The sequence below is a fragment of the Nymphalis io genome, chromosome 7, assembly GCF_905147045.1.
Source record: "Nymphalis io chromosome 7, ilAglIoxx1.1, whole genome shotgun sequence".
Lineage (NCBI taxonomy): Eukaryota > Metazoa > Arthropoda > Insecta > Lepidoptera > Nymphalidae > Nymphalis > Nymphalis io.
In genome coordinates this window covers 859089-880354 of record NC_065894.1, presented here as the reverse complement: position 1 = coordinate 880354, position 21266 = coordinate 859089, and the positions used below count along the sequence as shown (strand labels likewise).

At 32.4% G+C, this 21266-nt stretch overlaps 2 protein-coding genes across 2 annotated transcripts in view; one reads left to right on the top strand and one right to left on the bottom strand.

Moving 5' to 3' along the window:
* The window catches only part of LOC126769601 (terminal uridylyltransferase Tailor-like), a 598301-nt gene that overhangs the window by 128870 nt on the left and 448165 nt on the right, over positions 1–21266 (bottom strand). The window lies entirely within an intron of this gene.
* Positions 9708–21266, top strand: part of LOC126769650 (uncharacterized) — a 60264-nt gene continuing 48705 nt past the window's right edge. The window contains exons 1-2 of the mRNA XM_050488538.1: positions 9708–9804; positions 10092–10188. Of these exons, the coding sequence (XP_050344495.1) occupies positions 9742–9804; positions 10092–10188 (160 nt within the window). The 5' untranslated portion in view covers positions 9708–9741. The remainder of the gene's footprint in view (positions 9805–10091; positions 10189–21266) is intronic.

Genomic DNA, 21266 nt, shown 5'->3' with positions numbered 1-21266 from the left:
TTTTGCGAAGTGTTTTAGATGAACTAATTACATATAACAGAATATTCAACTTTTACCGCGCAGGAAACAGGAAATACTCTACATTTTAATATTCGAAGGCGACATAGAAAGTACTTATATTATAAATATTATAATTAAATATTTAAATAATATAAAGAAAAATTGCTATTTGTATGCTTTTTTGTTCGCTTTCTAACACTATTTATATAAATATAAGTTTTGATTTTATTATAATTTAGAATAACCTTCCTAACATATTTAAGTATACGTTTATGTTGATGGGACAAAATCCTTTGATGTGTACACAAAAAACGGACACCAGTTCAGTTGGACGACCAATGCTTGTCGCCAATGATCAAAGCACTCAAAACTTACCTTTTCACATATATCCAAACGATTAGTCGAAGCTGGTCCAGCGTTGGCTTAAAAAGAACCCTAAACAATAAGATCATTGTTTTTCATTTAATCAAATAGAAATAAAGACAAAATATATATAATTTTCAATATATTATTACTAATATTCTTATGAATTATTATGACTGCCTCATTGGTCTAGTGGCTTGATATAAGGCCGCAGACCCGGAGGTCCTGGGTTCAATTCCCAGGTCGGGCCAATAAAAAGTTATTGGGTTTTTCTGTCAGAAAATTCTCAGTAGCAGCCCGGAGTGTGGAAGTTGGAAGTGTGTACACTCCCGTGCCTCGGAAAGCACGTAAAGCCGTTGGTCCTGCGCCTGAACTCATTCCGGTCGTGTCGGATTGCCGTCCCATTGGATTATGAGAGTTAGGGAATAGAGAGTGTACCTGTGTTTGCGCACACACTTGTGCACTATAATATCTCCTGCGTAGTTGGCTAATCTCTCTTGAGATTGGCCGCCGTGGCCGAAATCGGTCTGGAGGACATTACTAATATTATAAATGCTAAAATGAGTTTGTTGTTGATTGATTTTTAACGCTTTCTCGTCTTAATAACTCAACCGATGATCATGAAATGCACCTTGCATACAATTTATTATTTGAGGAAAGTCGGGATAGGCAGCTAGTACATATCATAACGTTCTTCATTTTAATTTGTGTTTAAGCTCTGCGTGTGACTTCGGTTTCATAGAAAGTAGTTATTTATGAAAGTACTATATTTCCGTTTCAACTGAAACTTGGCATTTTCTTCTAAGAACTTTATTTATAAACCTACTCGAATGGAACTTCTATTCGAGTAGACACATTAATATAATAACACTTCACCTATAAATGTTGTTAAAAGGTATTAAACAATGCTGTCTTCTTCTTTCGAATGTGAAATCAATAGTGATAGAAGGAGAAAAAACAATGTTGAGTTAAACATCCGCTGTAACAGCCAGTAATATCTCACAGCTGAGCTCCTCTCCCATTTGAGGAGAAGGTTTGGAGCGTCTTTCAACGCGCTGCTTCAATGCAACTTGGTGGATACACATGCAAGTTTTATCACGAGGTTTCCCTTCACTGCTGAGTACGAGATTCTATTTATTTATTTATTTGGATCTCCAACTGTTGTACATAACACGCTTTACATTAAGTTTAAACTAACTATGCACAACCGATTACAGGCAAACACGCCATTCCCAAACACAATTACAATAAGAGGTACCAAATAAAGTAACAAAATATACAAAAAATAAATAGAAATTAGAAATATTTAAATAAAAAACAGAAACAAAAGGTAGTAAATAATTAAATTTTAAAACAAATTAACAGTTCATACAATCAGTGGTGCCAGCCGGCTTCGAACCCGCGATAATTAAGATTAACGAGTTCTAACCGCTAAACAACGGTTGTGAGTAAGCTGTGTATGAAGACAGTGATGTAGCCGTAATGCCAATCATTTTCTATGAAGTTATGTTATTTTCACAAACGCATCAGACTGCTAAGCTGATTTTAATTAAATTGTATTATTCTTATAGTTTTTTTTTCGTGGCGATTAATAAATAGTTACCTATATTTATTCATTTATTTTTAAGCTATGTACAGTCATTTTTATAATATATAAAATTAAAATAAAACAAAATACGCATTACAAATTTATTTGAGAGATTGTGCTGTGGCATTGTTCCCAAGACGCTGGCACTATTGCCTCTGGACCGCTAGACTCAACCTTTGGGTTAAATAAGCGCCAGCTCTTTGGTCACCAGTGTGGACCAGTTTCATAGATAGATCTTTTATCATTTTTTTAGTATCAGACGACCAAGGACCTTATGTTTCAAAACCCAGTCCCTTAAATTCATATTCGTTAGATACAAGTAAATATTTGCGGTGCTTGAGTATTTGAGCAGCTTCATAATTTAATTTAACTAGAAACAAAGTAAATGTTATATTAATAAACGTCGAAGGCTATACGATTTCGTTAAAAAACAATAAATATATAATCATTCAAATAATATCTTAAAAACGACATCACAGTATTATTAGATAGAATTCAGTAATTACTCCTTTATGAGGATTATTAATTTAAAATCTTGCTTGCTTAATAAATAATTATAATTTATGACAAAATTGTATCATATTAATTAGTTAGCAAACTGTATTTTCGTATTCCAGAAAATAATAAGATTCTAAGGGTTAAGTAAGAAATATTATATCCATGTGCAATGGATTTCCAAATAAAGACGCGGGCACATCAGCTCCTATAAATAGCCATAAGAGCGGATATAGAGCGGCTGGCAGGAAGAGAAACAATGTGCCCTAACCTTAAGTGTTCATTCTCACGCACTTTCTCTACGACGTTTGTTTAAATTTTTAAAAACTCGTTTTTTAATTAATCAGTTCCACGGTTTTATATTGAAAGTGTTACAAGGTTATCTTATTATTTATAATCTGTGACAGATAGTAATTTTATTAATTCTTAAATACTCGAGAGGTCGTTGATTTTAATAACTACTCGTGATACGGTTATTTGATATAAAAATAAATTATTTAATAACGGAATTTTATAAATATTTATCTGAGAAAATATTTCAATCGAGATAAGTTATGCACGTTTATTCATATATATCTTGTTGTATACTTATACTTTATTTATTGTAGAAATTGCTTATTTGTATAGATTTGTATGTAATACGTTTTACTGGTGGTAGGGCTTTGTGCAAGCTCGTCTGGGTAGGTTCAGGTATCAGATATTCTACCGCAAAACAGCAATACTTGATATTGTTGTGTTCCGGTTTGAAGGGTGAGTAAGCCAGTGTAATTAGAGGCACAAGGGACATAAAATCTTAGTTCCCAAGGTTGGTGGCGCATTGGCTATGTAAGCGATGGTTGACATTTCTTACAATGCCAATGTCTAAGGGCGTTTGGTGACCACTTACCATCAGGTGGCCCATATGCTCGTCCGCCTTCCTATTCTATAAAAAAAAACGTAATAAATTTATATTATAAAAAGCACTTGAAGTCACAACTAACATATTAATTCATTATATATATTAATTTTAAGTTACTATTAAGCTATTAAGCTTCGCCTGTTGCTTTCGTTAGAATTTACACTTTTAACAATTTACACTCAGTAAAATTATAAAAAATACATTGTATAAATGTCCCTTTGTTGGACAAAGGACTCATTTCTTTTTGAGGAGAATGTTTGGAGCTCCTTTACCATCGAGCATGAATTATATACTAAAGGCAATTCAACAATAAAACTCACTAGTATTTGTTGGATCTAAACTTGCAATCTTCTTATAAATTTGAGTTCTAACCACTGTGCCATAACGGTCTTTTTTGAACCAGTGAAAAGATATATTTTACTTAATTTATGAACTTTTTTGCAATGATTAAAATAATATCAAATTTTAATACTACGTCGATTTTATATACAACAGAGAAAAAAAACACTCAATACGTTAAACAGTCCGCTTAAGGACGGATTCCCTGCAGAAAAAAATCCATCAAGCGCGATCACATCTTCCGGTACAAGCTTACGTTTATATTCTAGTCTCGGTCAATTAATTCCTTGAAAAAGGTGTTCGCTTTTGTAATAGAATTCAATAATTACCATGATTTACCAATTAATAAAAATATTTAGTATGATAGCAAAGATATTTAGTAAATTCTTATTAAATAGATGATAAAAAAGATATATGATAAGTAAACACCACTACATGCTAACAGAGTTATATCGCAAGTTATCAAAGGCCGTGTTATTCAATTAGTTCAGAGATCGACCAGCTGGACGCCGCAGACCACAGTATCCTGTCTTTAATGCTTTTCCCATGGTCTGGAAGGAATTACTAGGAAGTGTTCCATTGATGTACGTAATGGGATTTCCTTGGTACTTTAATATATAGCTTTGGCAAAATATTAAAGTTGGATAGTGCAACTAATGTGTAACGTTGAAGTTTAACGCTTCTGACGCAAATGTGTTAAAGTTTTTATTATAATTATTGAGTTGCCTTAAATTTGGTTGACTTCATTCATGCCACTATCACCAGACAAACTGTTAGAAAATTAACTTTATTTAAAATTTAAAATTAAAAGTCTGTAAATGTCCCACTGCTGGGCAATCTCTTGTCGAGAAGCTTAGAGCTTATTACACCACGCTGCTTCGTATTACACATGTGACAGACATTATCTGCAAATAGCATGTTCGCTCACGCTGTTTGCGATCACCGCTGAGCACAAGAATTATTGAAAGATATGAAAAAAAATTAGAGAAATTCAATCTTAATTTCAAAGACTAGTGAACTGCTCAGAAATTGTTATAAAGTCGGTTCTCTGATGTACATCGCCGTGTACAACTACCAATTTCCCATCTCCGGGTTGCCTCTGAGTATATCTTGACAGAAAAACCGAGTGTATTTCAACCCTGGCTTCGACCCAGGATTTCAAAAACCTCAAAATATAAAATAGAACCCGAGACAGCGCCATAACCTATATATTGATCCAGGGAATATGATATCATTGGCTGAGATTCATTGAAATTCTTGATGCGATTTCTTCGTACACAAACATAATATTGTTATATATAAAAATATCGTCTGTCGCTTCAGAATACAATGTAAAGAATATTCGTATTAATATAACGGTTTTTGTAGAAATTTTAATATATATATATATATATATATATATATATATATATATATATATATATATATATATATATATCAACACGAGAAAAAGCATAAACTTATTACCCCTTTAGGGCTTTTCGAGATTTTCAAAATATCAGAAGATAGTACTTACAGAATAGCACAGCTGACGCCCAATTACGCGAATCGAGGATCTTTTTTTTATTGTTTTGTAGAACAATGTATACGATATGACAGAATTTGTTCTTAAAAAAAATTAAAAGCACGCCTAAAGCTAGCAAAATCTTTAAGTAAGCGTTTAAGTAAGTTTTTAATTGTTATAAAAAATTAAGTAACACGGTTTTATATAGGCAGCGCTCGATTATTTGTAAATATAATTCAATATCCAGTTTTTGTCTCAAGCATTACGAGTATAAATCAAAGAAATGTAAAGATTAGTAGACATTTCGTGATATATTCTTATTATTATTATTGATCTGATCTGACACAGCTCAAGGAACGTTTGTGTGCTAAAGGTAAACACCAACTCCACACCAACTTTACAGTTTGCAAATAAGTCTTAGCGAATGATTTATTAAAAAATACTTACATTTAATATATACTATATTTTATCTTTATTATTTTTTATATAATAACAATTTAGAACCATTTCTCGTGGTAATCGTCAAAGCCTGCACAGGGCTCCCTCAACAGTATATTGTGACCTAGAATGGATAACGTGTCTGATCTGGGTCGTCCTAACTTCATTACTATTCTAGAGATGACTATCGCTTCAAAGCCAAAGCTTAAGTACTACATCCGATGGAATTATAATAAATAAAAATAATAGTATTTTTTTTTCTTTTTCTCTTATAGCGTGTATCTCCGCTAGTTGAGCACTGAATATGTGATTGCTTTCTTCTAATAAGGAAAATATATTTAAAAATCCAAATCAAAATATGCTTCATACCAGCAAGCTTTTTAAAGCAATTTTTTATCATCATCTTACAAAATTAGATTTTAATTTAATTTGATTAATCGTTTAGAATATATAAAATTTTCACAAATCCCACAAAGGTTACAATATTTTACCGACAGACACGGCTCCGCTCTCACAAAATATATGTTGTATAAAGGCGGCTGCTTTATAATATAGGTAGGCAAATAGGCTATTTGATTATAAATGGTCACCAACTTACCACCGTTTATAGACATTAACATAAGAAATATTAACAATTCCCTACAACGCTAGTGCGCCAATAATTCGATAACTAAGATGTTATGTAAGGCTTGTTACACTGTCTTACTATGTCTATACTACATATTTCTGTTTGACGACAGTGGGTGGTACCTACCTAGACGGGATTGCACAAAGCCATACCACCAAATGCCTTCGAGTAATAACTTAACGCTAAAAGTATTATCTACCAGCCAACTTAGTGAGTTCAGGAAAGTAGTTGTAGCTTTGCCAAAGAATGAATCACTATAAATATAATAGATAAAATAATTTACTCACTTTATATACGTACATGTAATATACATATTTTTTTTGGAACGAAGTTCTTTTTTTATAAAAATAAAGTGTAAAGTATTCGTGTGTAAATAATTGTATGTAAGTTTGAGGATAAACCACCCCCAGAATATGTTTTTAAAATTGCACTCCGATTTGGTTATCTGGAATAGATGACTGTTTAGTTATATTTTTGTTTTATTCCTAACCATTTCAGTATTACATATTTGTGGTATACAATAAAGTATATATTATTGTTATATGTATATATCAATACATACATATGATAATATAGGAAATATATTTAAGATAAAAATTACCTTTCAACATTGTAATAACAAAGCGAATGTATTATTCGTTATACGTTCGGTCAGAAATAAATTGAATATGATCGTGGGTCTCGTATCTGACGGATTAAAATGTTTACAGAAATGTATTTGTAAAAATGGCGATCCATTTTCCGTCCGGGCGGACCAATAACCAATTTCAACAGACAACAGGATTATAATCAACAACGAATCAACTTTTCAATGTGAAATATTTATTGGCGTGTCTTGGGGGTAAGCCTGAATCGTATTCCGTAATGGCAACAATATGACGCTCTTTTATGCCGCCTGTATATCTTATATGATCGTGGTTCGCATACTTTTACACTTCTTTGCTACATATTATTAAAATATATATTTTAGTAACGAAACTCCGTGGTTTTACTCCTTTTATTCCATATTTATTTGTTACTTAATAATAATAATAATAATATCCTGGGACATTTTTCACACACGGCCATCTGATCCCAAATTAAGCTTGTACAAAGCTTGTGCTATGGAAACCAGACAACTGATATACTACATATACTACTTTTTTTTTTGTAAATACATACTTATATAGATAATTACACCCAGACTCAGGACAAACATTCATGTTCATGCACACAAATGTCTGTCCTGGGTGGGAATCGAACCCATAACCTTCGGCGTGAAAGGCAAGTGTTCTACCAACCACGCCAACCGACTCGTCAAAATAGATAATACAAAATAATATAAAATAAAAATAATAGTTTTATGTCCCCTGTGAAATTAACTTGGCGAAGTTATAGAATACTAGTTTACACTCGCTGCTTCACCCGCGTGTGTGTGGGGACGGTGTTAGGTACCGTACCGTCCTCTGTCGTTCTGATAACGTGTATGCAATATTCCATGATGATCGGCTTACAAGCAAACAAACGAACTTCCTTTCGCATTAATAATATTTCTCATTCTTTGATCAGTCTATATTGGGTGCGATGATTCCTACTAACCTTTTTTACATAAAATATTTGTCACGTCTGCCTTATGTAGAGGAGTGTGTGTGTGCTATAATAGCTGTACACACACTCAACCAAATGTAGCGGAAGTGAATCGTATTTTAAGTCACAACCACACTTGTTCAACTAATTGACTATGAAGTCTACGTATCTTGGTCGTTCAGGTGCTTAGAATTTTAAAGCAGTGATCACACAAACAATGAAAACACAACTTTAGCTTTTACTTAATTATCATTATTTTATCAAGAGACTTATAATTAGATAAATCTTTTTCTTTTTTTATAATATACATAGGTCGACAGAAGCCACCTGATGTTAAATGGTCACCATTGCCCATATACATTGGTGCTATAAAAGTAGTACTAATCCTTACATCACCGATGCAGCACCAACCTTGATAAATATGTTTTATTCCTTGTGCCCGTAGCTTGGCTCACTGACCTTTCCAAGCAGAACATAACAATACTAAGTATTGCTAATTGGCAGTAGAATATGAGATGGGTAAGTAAATTTAGTGGCCAGAAATATAAGCTCGGTGCTTAATAGTTCTCATATCTCGAAAAGCACCTTAAGCCGTTGGCCCCACGCTTGATATCTTCCGGTCGTATAAGATTATTGTCTAATCGGATCATGATTCTCACGCATTTTTAAGGAGAAACAGTTATTTTGTACAGTTCACAATGTCCTTGTAAAATTGTTACGTCCATTGCGTCTGAGAAGGATCGTACTGGGCAGCAAAAATGTCTAAGGTAACAATGTTTACCGTCCCCTTTCTTTTATATATACATATTAATATATAGTAGATTTCAATTTAAGAAGTTTAATATCAAGTTAAGATTTAAATTTGTTTTCTTTTTGTGCATACTATGTTTTACTTTCTTTTATACTTCAACCAATTAAAAAAAAAAGTTCGCAAAACAAATACACTTTTGCAAGTGTGTGCGTTTTTATCTCTACATGTACATCTTGTGATATCATTAAAATTATGTAGTTATAGAAATAAAACTTAACGCTAAGATGTAAATAATTTTTGGGCCAAAATTTGCCGCCCCTTCGATTGACTCTCTCGCTCAACTGACTAATTTGTCCTTAAATCAATTCCCTTTGTAACCGGAATGTCGGGTTGTTTATCAGAAGATGTAAATTAATTGAATTATTAACCAATTGAGTTTATGAAGTATATAACTTTATTAGATGAACGACTCAAGTTTTTATTTATTTTAAGTTCGTTGTCGAAATTTATATAATTGTTCTGAATAAATGAATTTTATTTATTTATTTTTATGTGTTTAAAATTTTAAGCCGTAATGGCCCAGTGGTAAGGACGAGTGAAACTTAACCGATTATCGTGAGTTCAAACCCGGGCAAGCACCACTGAATTTTTATGTGCTTAATTTGTTATTATAATTCATCTCGTATTTGACGGTAAAGGAAAACATCGTGAGGAAACTTGCGTGTGTCGAATTTCACTGAAATTCTGCCACGTGTATATTCTACCAACCGGCAGTATAGCAGCGTGTTGGAATAAGCTCTAAACAGTCTCATCAAAAGGGAGAGGAGGCCTCAGCCCAGCAATGGGACAATAACATGCTGTTACTATACTGTACTGCAATTAAAAATAAATATAGATTTAGTTTTAATGTTATATGTTTAAGCTCCAAACCTTCTCCTCTAAAAACTCGCATATATTTAGCTTATTATATAGCTTTATTAACATAAAACGAGACATTTATTTTGAAGTCACAGACAGACACTTCAATTCTATTTATACAGATTGATGTATATCTCGCTAAAGTGGAATTTTTGAAAACGGGAAATTATGTATTTACTTTAATTTTTTAAGGCTCATTTTAAATTTAATTTTTTTACAGATACATCCGACCACAACGACACAGCGTTAGAAAATGCAAACTAAAAACATAAATCTCATTGAGGAACAAAGAAGTAAAGATCATTGTGATATACAAGTAAGTTACATATTTTTGTGATTATCATATATTTACATAATAAAACATTGTTTAAGAGAAAATCGTAAAGCTAGATCTTCATATTATTATATAAATAAATATCATGTAAATAGCGCCATCTATTTTTTTACACGCGTAGCTAAACGAAAACAGTACAACCTTAAACAGTTCCAAGAATCAGTAATAGATGGCGCTGTTGCGAATAATTAATTGATTTCTTACTAAATGTTACATTGTATTTTATTAAATCGGTACATTGTATTAATATAATAATTTATGCATTTCAGAAAATAGGCCGTCAAGATGGTCAACCTGTGGATGTGTCAGTGAACCAGGCGATCTCAAACCAAGTCACGGCTCCAACGTTCGTTTCTACGTATTACGGTCAGTATTAAAATTGTATAAAATTCAAATAGCGTCCTGATATTTCTCACGTGTCCTTCCTTGAACCGCTAGTATTGGAACTGCAGGGCTTGCACAGTTATAGATATCATCGATTCATATATGACGAACAATTATAACCCTTAGATACTCTACGATTTGGTTTATAATTGTGTATAATTTTACGAAAATAGGTTTTTAATTAAAGAAAATATTGCTATTTCATCAGAATATTGCTATTTAATCTTAGAAACGTTATTATTACACTTGTCATTAATATTTAAATCAACTTTATATCTTAAACAAATATTATAATCCTAATACTAAAGAATTAACGATGCACAAAAACATTAAATTAATAAATAATTAGTTTAGTGCGAGCGAGAACGAGTTATATAAGCAAACGTTTTTCAACTGTGTAAGACAATGTTTACTTTAAACTAGTATAATATTATTATTAACGAATTTTATTCAAAATTAAATCACCGACATTAATAATTATGATAGGATAGCTAAAATTAAGAATAAAAATCGTATTTATGTTTCGTTAAATTAAATGATAAAACAATTAATCCTTAAACAATCCTAGAAAGTCGATATTATAATGATTTGTGTAAGGTTATCGTTGCATATTAATTGTTGCTGACTAACACTGTGTCGGCCACTGTGAAACACTGTGTTGTTTGGGCAGCGTTGTTATACAGTCACGATGCGTGACTTGAATCTTGAAAATGGTTCTAATCTATCCTTCAATAAACACCGACGAACAAGAAACGTTTTTGATAAAAATAACGACTTCGTAAAATATTTATCATTGGTTTTATTTACAAGTAATTCTTAACAGTGAAAGTGTTTTAAGATTTTATTTGTGTTGTTATTAAAATTTCGTCAAGCTGGATCATGCACGGGATTCCATTGTGGGACTTATCCCAGATGTTTTATATTTTGAAGGTAAGAGTAGAATATGTATTTTTTTTTTAAGTAAGTGAGCGGACTTACAAATGGCCAAGCCGATAGTATGTGGTCACTGCCAATATATGGTCGTTTTAAGAAATATTAACAATTTCTTACATCGCTAATGCGCCACCAACCTTGGAAACAAAATGTTATGTCCCTTGTGCCTGTGTCAAAACAATATGTAGATAAAATATGTGATAAATGGCTGCCTACCACCAAGAAATTTTAATTAGTAGTGTTAATTAACCATTGAAAAATATTTATTAAAATTTCATTTGTTAATCTATTAAAATTACCCGCCCGTTTTATTGTTCAAGTTTTATTTGATAGATGGCGCTAAGAGTATGAAGTATTTTTTTATAATATATATATATATATATTTGTATTATTGCTTAATGTCATAAGATACTTAATGAGTTTTAATAAGAGTTGTCTTGTTAACTCGCAACTAATATACAGATTATAATTAGTGATTTTTTCTGCATGAGCAATATCAGATATAAGCAACGAAATAATATTATTTCTCAATTATTTAATACAATTAAAATATTTGGTGGAATTTCTGAAAACAACTAAAAGTACGTGTGAACTTATTATTGGGCGATGGCATAACTTATTAGAGCAATGATGGCTCAGTGGTTAGAAGACTAGAATCTAAATTTGATTTCGAGTTCAGACCCGGGCAATAGCACATAAAAAACACCACTGAATTTTCATGTGCTCAATATATGTTGATAAATCTCGTGCTCGTCGTTGAAGGAAAACATCGAGAGGAAACCTGCATGTAGCGGATGAAAATTTGCCACGTGTATCCACCAACCTTTATTAGAGCAGCGTGGTTGAGCTCCAAAAACCTTAAAAACGAGAGAAGGCCTCAGCCCAGCAGTGGGACATTTACAGGAGGCTATTTTTAAGTGCAATTGAGCTAAGATTGAGTGTAGAAAGCACATGATTCGTAGACGAGACAAGGACTCGGATCAACACATAGCTATCTTGTGCTTATTCTCCGCTTAAAGAATAATACCGTGAGGTAAACTGTATGTGAAATTTTACCAATCTAGTATTATACGGGAACTTCAAACGTTGTGCTTAGGAAGTTAGCAAAAATATTAACCTAAGCTTCATACGTAATCATGCTTAAATAATAATGATTTCTGCGCATGTATTTTTAAAAATAGAAGATTTGGGCAAATTGGTTTTGCGTGATCTGTAGAACGACTGCAGCATGCAATGATTTAAATTAAAAAAAATTGCGATAATACTATCTAGGGTTGCCAGTAGCTCATTCGCCCCAAAATGAGGCGTTATTTTATCGATATTTTAATTATCTATCATATAGATTAATAAAAATACCTTGTATAATTTTAGAGTTGTGACATATCAATATATCGTATTTTAAGATAATTCATTTTTAATTTAAAACACCTCTCAAATTTATGGAGGTATAATAAAATTAAGTAGGAATAAAATGAGCCTTCAGCTCATTAACAATTATCAAAAAAATTACAATATTTGTTGGGAAAAAAAGAATCTCGCCGTTTTTTTTTTTTGATCGATTCTTTTTGTAAAAAAACAACGTAAGCCACGTTGTTTTTTTCTGAACTTAAGCTGTATGTTCGAGAATCGAAAAGTTATCATTTTAGTGCGTTATAATTACCTACTAATAAATTTAAATCTTATGTTAGTTAATTACTTACTTAATCATTTCAACTGTTTACATATACATCGCGACTTAGATTAATTTCACACACGTATAATTTGCCAGCGTGCCTAGTGCGAGTTTTTATTTAATATATGGAATTAAAACAACGCCGTCTAGTGACAAGAATCGTATTTCCATATAAATCACAGTTGACGTAAACGCTATTGAATAACAAATAAAAACTCGCACTATATACACAGTTGAATTAAATACATATCCATTATCTAGTTTTTTTCTCATAATATTATTTTTGTACCAAACATTCCGAGGCACTCAATCCACCCTTCTCTAATCAAATCAAAATACTTTATTCAACATCGAAGCATTACACTTACTTATAGATATTTAAATTAAAAACTACTACCGGTTCGGAAAAAAAAATCGGTCCGGAAAGAAACTTGATAACAGATATATAAGCGTAAGTTAGTTTCGCTATCCCGTTGTATTAATAAGCCGAGATGGCCTAGTGGTAAGAACGCGTGAATCTTAACCGATGATCGTGGGTTCAAACCCGGGCAAGCACCACTGAATTTTGATGTGCTTAATTTGTGTTTATAATTCATCTCGTGCTTAACGGTGAAGGAAAAATCGTGAGGAAACCTGCATGTGTCTAATTTCATTGAAATTCTGCCACATGTGAATTCTACAAACCCGCATTGGAGCAGCGTGGTGGAATAAGCTCCAAACCTTCTCCTCAAAAGGGAGAGGAGGCCTTAGCCCAGCAGTGGGACATTAACAGGCTGTTACTGTGTTGTATTAATGAAATATACATTCCATTTACACTTGCGTATTAATATTTTTTAACATATATTAAAAATTAAGTCGTGTATTTAAACCCAATAACAATAAGGCAGTATTATTACGCAATACAAGAATATACATTTTTGAAGAAGCATTGAGTTAGTGTTCATTGATGTGGGTAATTAAATCTAGTGTTTAGTTGATGGTAATTTCAATTCACAATAAGACAATCACTGATTTCGAGTCGATTCGTCTCTTTAGAATCTTAGAAGAATTTTAAATGTACTGTCTGGTTAAGGATTTGCATTGAGCAAGTAATATGACGATTTAAAACAACAATAGGGCCTCGAATATAGTTTAATTATAATAATAATATCCTGGGACATTATTTATTACACCCACTCAGGACAAACAGGCATGTTCATGCACACAAATGTCTGTCCTGGGTGGGAATTCGAACCCACAACCTTCGTCGTGAAAGGTAAGTATCTACCAACCACGCCAACCGGCTAGATTTTTTTTTTAAATTTAATTTTAACTTCGAATCCCATTTCAAATTCGATTTGGCTAAACCCAAAATCAAAATAAAAATCTTACTATTTGCCTTGAAAGCATATTTATTTTTGTCCAGACCTTTCTGTTTGTGCATTATGGAACAAGGGTTTCTTCAATTATTATAAAAGTATTTGTTTTATTGCTTAGGTTGTTCATTGATAGTCAATCAGTCGGACATTGTTCAGTCTTATGTTGTTTTATATTTCTGTCGCCTTTAGATTTTGGCCTATGGTGACCAATTACCATCAACTTTCCCATAGGCTTCTCCTAAAATGAAATAAAAAAAGTGCCACTAGGTAAACAATTCATCCCCTGTGAAGGAGCTTGCAACTTATTCTACCCTACTGTTCTACCGCGGGTGAAATAGAGATGAGGCAGAATTTCATCCGACACAGTTTCTTCTTCATGAAATCGAATGTACTTAAAGTACGTTGGACCTGTCTAGACAGACAAGTTTATAAATAAAATTTCGAATTTTCTTAGGTCTTGTCTGCATTTCATTATCAAATTTTATTAATTACCGATTCGTATATATGGAATTAAAGCTGAGTACGTTTTTATGCGTGGGTGAATATAATTGAGTCGTTGTTTCTGAGAATTTAGACCTCTCTGTGAGGTCTTACCATATCGGGCGGTTTACGAAACATTACAAATTACGTCAACATACAGACCGAATATTCATGGTAATTTTATATAAAATAAAAAACAGACATTGCCGATAGAAGTGAAAACTTGAAACTGTTAAATATATTTGTCCAATTTCCACATCTACTGGCGCTCCAAGTAATAATTTTATCCCTTTTTCTTATATAGCTTTTTATTCATCAAAATACATATTATGTCGCAAACTCGGTACAAAATATTAATACAGCTTAATTTAAATAAACATTATATTATTTGTATATACTGTTAGTATTTACGTAAATTCAATTCAATCATTATTATTCTCATTAATTTCTACAATACTTAAATTATTTGTACTTTTATCGATTTCATTATATTAACATTAGAATGTCGGTGACGCGAAGTCACGAGTGTATCCCCCCTACAATAAACTAGCACAACGCACCGAAAGAAGTATTCACTTCGAAACTCACTTCACTTCTTATAAAATCAATACACAGAAGTCACTTACCTCTAATTTAGTATAAAACGTCAAAATGATAAAATTAATATTGTTTGATAGAAATAATTTCAGAAATATTACGTAAATAAAGCAAAAAATTTTGTAGCGCGAAATAAAACTCGAATAATGTTCACCGCTCAGAGACGAACATCTGTCATCCATGATTCTTAAATAATGCCCCCGTTACAATCAAAAATGTTATTTCTTCATTTAGATCTTATTGCATTTTGTACATAAATATTAATTTAAAATAAGGTCCATGTCAGGACAGCCTCTATCAAATCAATTTAGATTTATTAGATTGGTCACCTTGAATGTCAATCGTAGGTTATTATGTATAAACTGACTTATGACGTTATCGCAGAACTGAAATAGTTTCATATCATTATTACTTACTAGCTTCCACCCGCGATTGCGCCCGCTTATGAAACGAGGGGGCAGGTGTTATATACCTTATGTCCTTTTCGATATCCCTGATAACATGGATACAAAATTTCACGATAATCGGCTGAGTAGTTCAGACGTGAAAGTGTAACAAACAAACAAACAATTATAAAAATTAAAACGTTATATACACACATATTTTATAAATTATAATTCTTAATTAATCTGGAAGGAACAAACCTTCTTTCAGTTTAATTTGGTAATATTTTTAATGTATTAAATATTAAAAGAACGAAGCAAATCTGTTCGCAAACATCGTAATGCGAAAGACGACTGTTGTTAAAAATCTTCTAAAATGTACAAAAAATAATGTCACATAAGACTCTTTAATTTAACTCATATAAGTCTAACAATGCAAACACCACAGATATATGTAATGATAAATAGGTTTTCGTACAAGAAAATATATTTATGTACATATGATTATTACATGAACGCATGTCGCATATACTTATTAAAAAGATTAACTTCTAAGTGTCTTCATTCAAAAGTGCTTTTGGAAGACGATACAAAAATGTTTGTATCACCTACTTCAATAAAGTACATATAACTACCAAATTTTCATTTTAATTGTAATGAGTTATTGCTGTAACTAGTACTATGATGCCTGACTATTATACTATGTGTCTTACTACGAGGTCGATCGAGAACAATGTTGTAGATTATACAAATCGAAGACACGCAAAGTAATAAAGTAATAACACCAGTAACCACAGGCATAAGGTTCTAGTAGTTACTAAGGTTTTAAGGGTATAGTTTCTCTGTACCGCGAGAATTCGCCTAGTAATTGGAGGCCCACAGAAGCGGGTGACACTATAGTATGCGCAAGCGATTTTTAGCGGTTTTTATTTTTATTCCACATCGTGTAGGAAAAATGCGTAAATGCCTTTTTCCAGCGCATTAGCGACGATAAGAATAGGTTAATATTTCTAAAGGCACCAATGTCTATGAGCTCTGGTGACCACTTACCATCAGATGACCTATTTGCCAGTCCGCAAAAAATTGTACTCACGATATTTGTCCCTATATACAGCTGCGGCCAAAAATTCATAATATCAAATTGACACAACAAAATTCCGTGATAGCGTCAAAAGATAAAAAACACCGACACGAGGAAGTATTTCAATCGTTAATCGTTCGACTTGTAATCATATAATGCTGTCCGCCCTCGCATGACACCGTTTTGATTTCGGACAATGCTTATTTGGTAAACCAATCTGTAATAATTTTATTGTGCTGTATAAAAAAATACATATCATTTTAAATTTTTTTATAATATAGGTAGGCAGACAAGCAAATGGGCCACCTGATGGTCAGTGGTCACCAACGCCCATAGACATTGACATTGTTAGAAATGTTAACCATCGCTTACATCGCCAATGCGCCACCAACCTTGGGAACTAAGATGTTTTGTTCCTTGTACCTGTAACTACACTGGGTCACTCACCATTCAAACCGGAACACAACAATATCAAGTACTGCTGTTTTCCGGTAGAGTATCTGATGAATGGGTGGTACCTACCCAGACGTGCTTGCACAAAGCCCTACCACCATTAATTAATAACTAAAATACAAGTGACAGATCTATTAACTTGTTAGGATAATTTTTTAAATAATCAATTCATCGATATTTTGAAAAAATTGTCAGATTAATCAATTTAATTACAGAATTTGGCAATATAATGTCTATACAAAAACTTGCACTTTATTGATAAATGAATTTGTAAAATAATATTAAAGTAACATTTCGTAAATAGCCCTTTGCTGCTGGCTCTACTCCTCTTAAGAAGGTAAGAGCTTATTTCATTTTTTCACCACACTCTCCAATGCTGGTCGGTGGATACACATTTAGCAGAATCACATCGGAAACATGCAGAATGCCTCACAATTTTTCCATTTTGCAAGCTTAATTTTAAGTATTAAGGTCAAACATGTATTTGATTATATTTCACTTAGGCATCCCCTAAGGTCACGATTGACCTAAATAGACAACACAACACTATCATTTAATCAAATGTATGGCTAGTTATGTTGCAACATATTTTTACTTATGAGTTTCTCTGGGTTCAATTTGAAACGCCAGCTTATAAAACGCGTCAACAATAGTATATAATTAAATTATTATAATTCACATTGTAAAATACTAAACCAGACATTTTAAAAAGTTATTGGGTTTTCATCTTAAGAGAGGGTATAATTGCTATTTTCAATAAGGAAATCAAATATAATCAAACAAGAAAAATTAAAAATATGTACATTGCATATAGTCTACATTATATGATCAAAGACATAAATTTCTTAATAGAAAAAAATTACGAAACGACTTCTTATCTTTATATTTTTCTGATTTATACTAATGCAATATAACCCAATTACAATCACAACTAAACGACTGTATGAAAATAGAACGTATGTAACGTTCTTAATTATTTTTTATGGATAGCGGAAACTAGTAATAATTAATACATCTTGAAATACAAATGTATACGAGAAATGGTGACCAATTATTGGACCATCAATTTGTAGCTGTTACTAATAAATATACACACGGAACCTCTCATCAACTACGTAAGTCATATATAAAATTTAAGCACATAATAAGCGTGAAATGTTACAGCATCTGCGCCATTGATATGATTACTAACGGTCAATACCAGCTGACTTGAGCAATGTTTAATTTGTGACATTTAAGATAATTATATACTTAATATATAAAGCCTTTAATACTGTATCGATATCATTTTAGAAATAATACCAATTTTAATATGTAAATTTTTATTGCTAGTCGTAAGGTGAACTAGTGACCCATTTATGGGAACCAGTAGTAACCTCTGCCCATAGATATTGGCATTAAAAGAGCCAAGATGACCTGATGTTAATAATAATATAATAATAATATCCTGGGACATTATTCACACACGGCCATCTGATCCCAAACTAAGCAGAGCTAGTACGATGGAAACCAGACAACTGATATACTACATACACTACTTTTCTTTTGTAAATACATACTTTTATAGATAATTATACTTAGATTCAGGACGAACAGACATGTTCATGCACACAAATGTCTGTCCCGGGTGGGAATCGAACCCACAACCTTTGGCGTGAAAGGCAAGTGTCTACCAACCACGCCAACCGGCCCGTGGTACTTGAATCTTAACAGAAGAGTGCTAATTAATTTTCTTGTGTAGTATTTATAATTTATCTCACGATCGGCTGTGAAGGAATACATTTTAAGGAAATGCATTTATCGGATAAACGGCCACATGTGTGCCAACCAACCCGCATTGACGCAGTGTCTTGACTTGTGTCTGTAGTTACACTAGCTATTTTATATGCCTATAAAATAATAGTTGCTAATAGACAATAGCAACGAGAACTATATCTATGAGTGTTCTTAAATTAAATCATGGACAAAGAAACTAGTATTATTAACGAACACTTTTGTTAAGTTGTTTAGTTCAATTTCTTCTAAAACACATAACGACGGGGTGTATTTCTACCTGCACTGTTCTGTCACCAGTGGCACCACGCAGGGCAGGCGTGGTGAGGGGCTGGCTCAATTTTAACAAAGTCGGAATTGCGAACGAACATAGAAATGTCCCTAAAATTCCTGCTACTTTCAATCGTGATATATACTTTCTTAGGTCCTCAATGTAAAATAATTCTAAAAAAACAAAGTCCTTTTGACATATACTAAATAATAAATATTCATCCGGCGAAAGTCAAACATCATACCTACATACTCATATCTTTATATATATATACATCCCTTTGTCCTGTTACGTATTATTATTTCACACCTGCCTTGAGGTCGCAAATAGCAAGGCGGTTACTTTTGCACCTGTTTTTAAAGGGTTACTTTCAGGCCACGGAACATACGTATATTACATCTTTCTTTTTAATTAATATTGTTGTAAATTGTACATGCAGTTATTTATCAAACTGCATCAGTCTGTATTTTTCGAATACTTCACTTTTGGTATATGCTGATGGTGTGTCAAATATATATAATACTAATAATATGCTGGGACATTTTTCACACACGGCCATCTGATCCCAAATTAAGCTTGTACAGAGCTTGTACTATGGAAACCAGTCAACTGATATACTACATATACTATTTTTCTTTTTGTAAATACATACTTATATAGATAATTACACCCGGACTCAGGACAAACGGACGTATGGATACGTACGGACACAAATATCTGTCCTGGGTGGGAATCGAACCCACGACCAAAGGGAAGCATCCACCAACTACGCCAACCGGCTCGTCTATATATATGTATAATATATATACATGCTTCATTTCCTAATGATAATAATAATCGCGAGATTAATGACTACACAACAATACACACAAGAAAACGCTTCAAGTTGAACGAACATAAAGTTTTAACACGAATCCCAAGTTCAAACAGTTCCTTATTTATTTATTTATTTGGCACACATAACAAATTAGTTAGTAAAAGCAATACATTATTATTCAAAAATGAAACTAGATTATACAGCGTTAGTGGACAGTATTAGAGGTAAAAATAAAATCAAATCAATAACTTTTATAAATAATATTTTAGACGTATTTACAAATACGAAACTTATGTATTTTTTTTTTCATATGTTGTCTGAGACCTGTTTCCAGACAAGTCTCTGTTTTTGAAAAATGACTTGATGATGGGCAGACTGTTCGATTACTATCCAGACCGACTAAGGAATTCGGCATCCAACGAAGACAACTAATCATGAGACTTATATCCACTACTAAGTAATTCAAAATCCTACCAAGACAAATAACAGCCCTTCAAAAATGGCACACATTCCGAGTCAATAAAGAAGTCACCTGGACTCTATGACGTTTAATACAAAGTTACATTGATATTGCATGTGAATACCAATAATTTCATCAATTCTTTATCCTAAAACTTAGATGGTGATACTGGCTAATAAAACACACAGACACATTAAAATAATATTGATACAAATTTAAGAACAATAATAACAAGGCACGTATAAAACGTATGTGGATATACAAATAATAAATGTTAAAAAAAAGTAGAAATACTAAATTTAATTATTCATTTACTTTTGTACAAAAACTTTGAGGTCAAAGGGTTTTAACTTCAATCGCCATGAAAAATGCCGGGGTTAGAAACGAATGTTATAGGATTAAGTGGTAAGAAAAAGAGAATCTTAACTTAAGTTTTAAATATACAAAATATTTAAAAATTATCTCATGCTTGGTGGTGATGGAAAAAATCGTGAGGAAGCCTGGATGTGGCAGATGAAAATCTGTCGTGTAAACCAACCCGCATTAAAGCAGCGTGGTGGAGTAAACTCGAAACCTACGCATAAAAGAAGTACGGCCTTAGCCCAGCCGTGGGACATTTATAGTCTCTCATTTACTACTTATTATTCATAAAACTAATATAGTGAGTAATGTTAAAATGAAATTATAATCATGTAATTGAACTTAACCAGGTCATGTAAGAAATCGTACAGCTTGAAGGTTCTGTAGAAAATTGATAATTTATTCTGACCTTACATGTAACA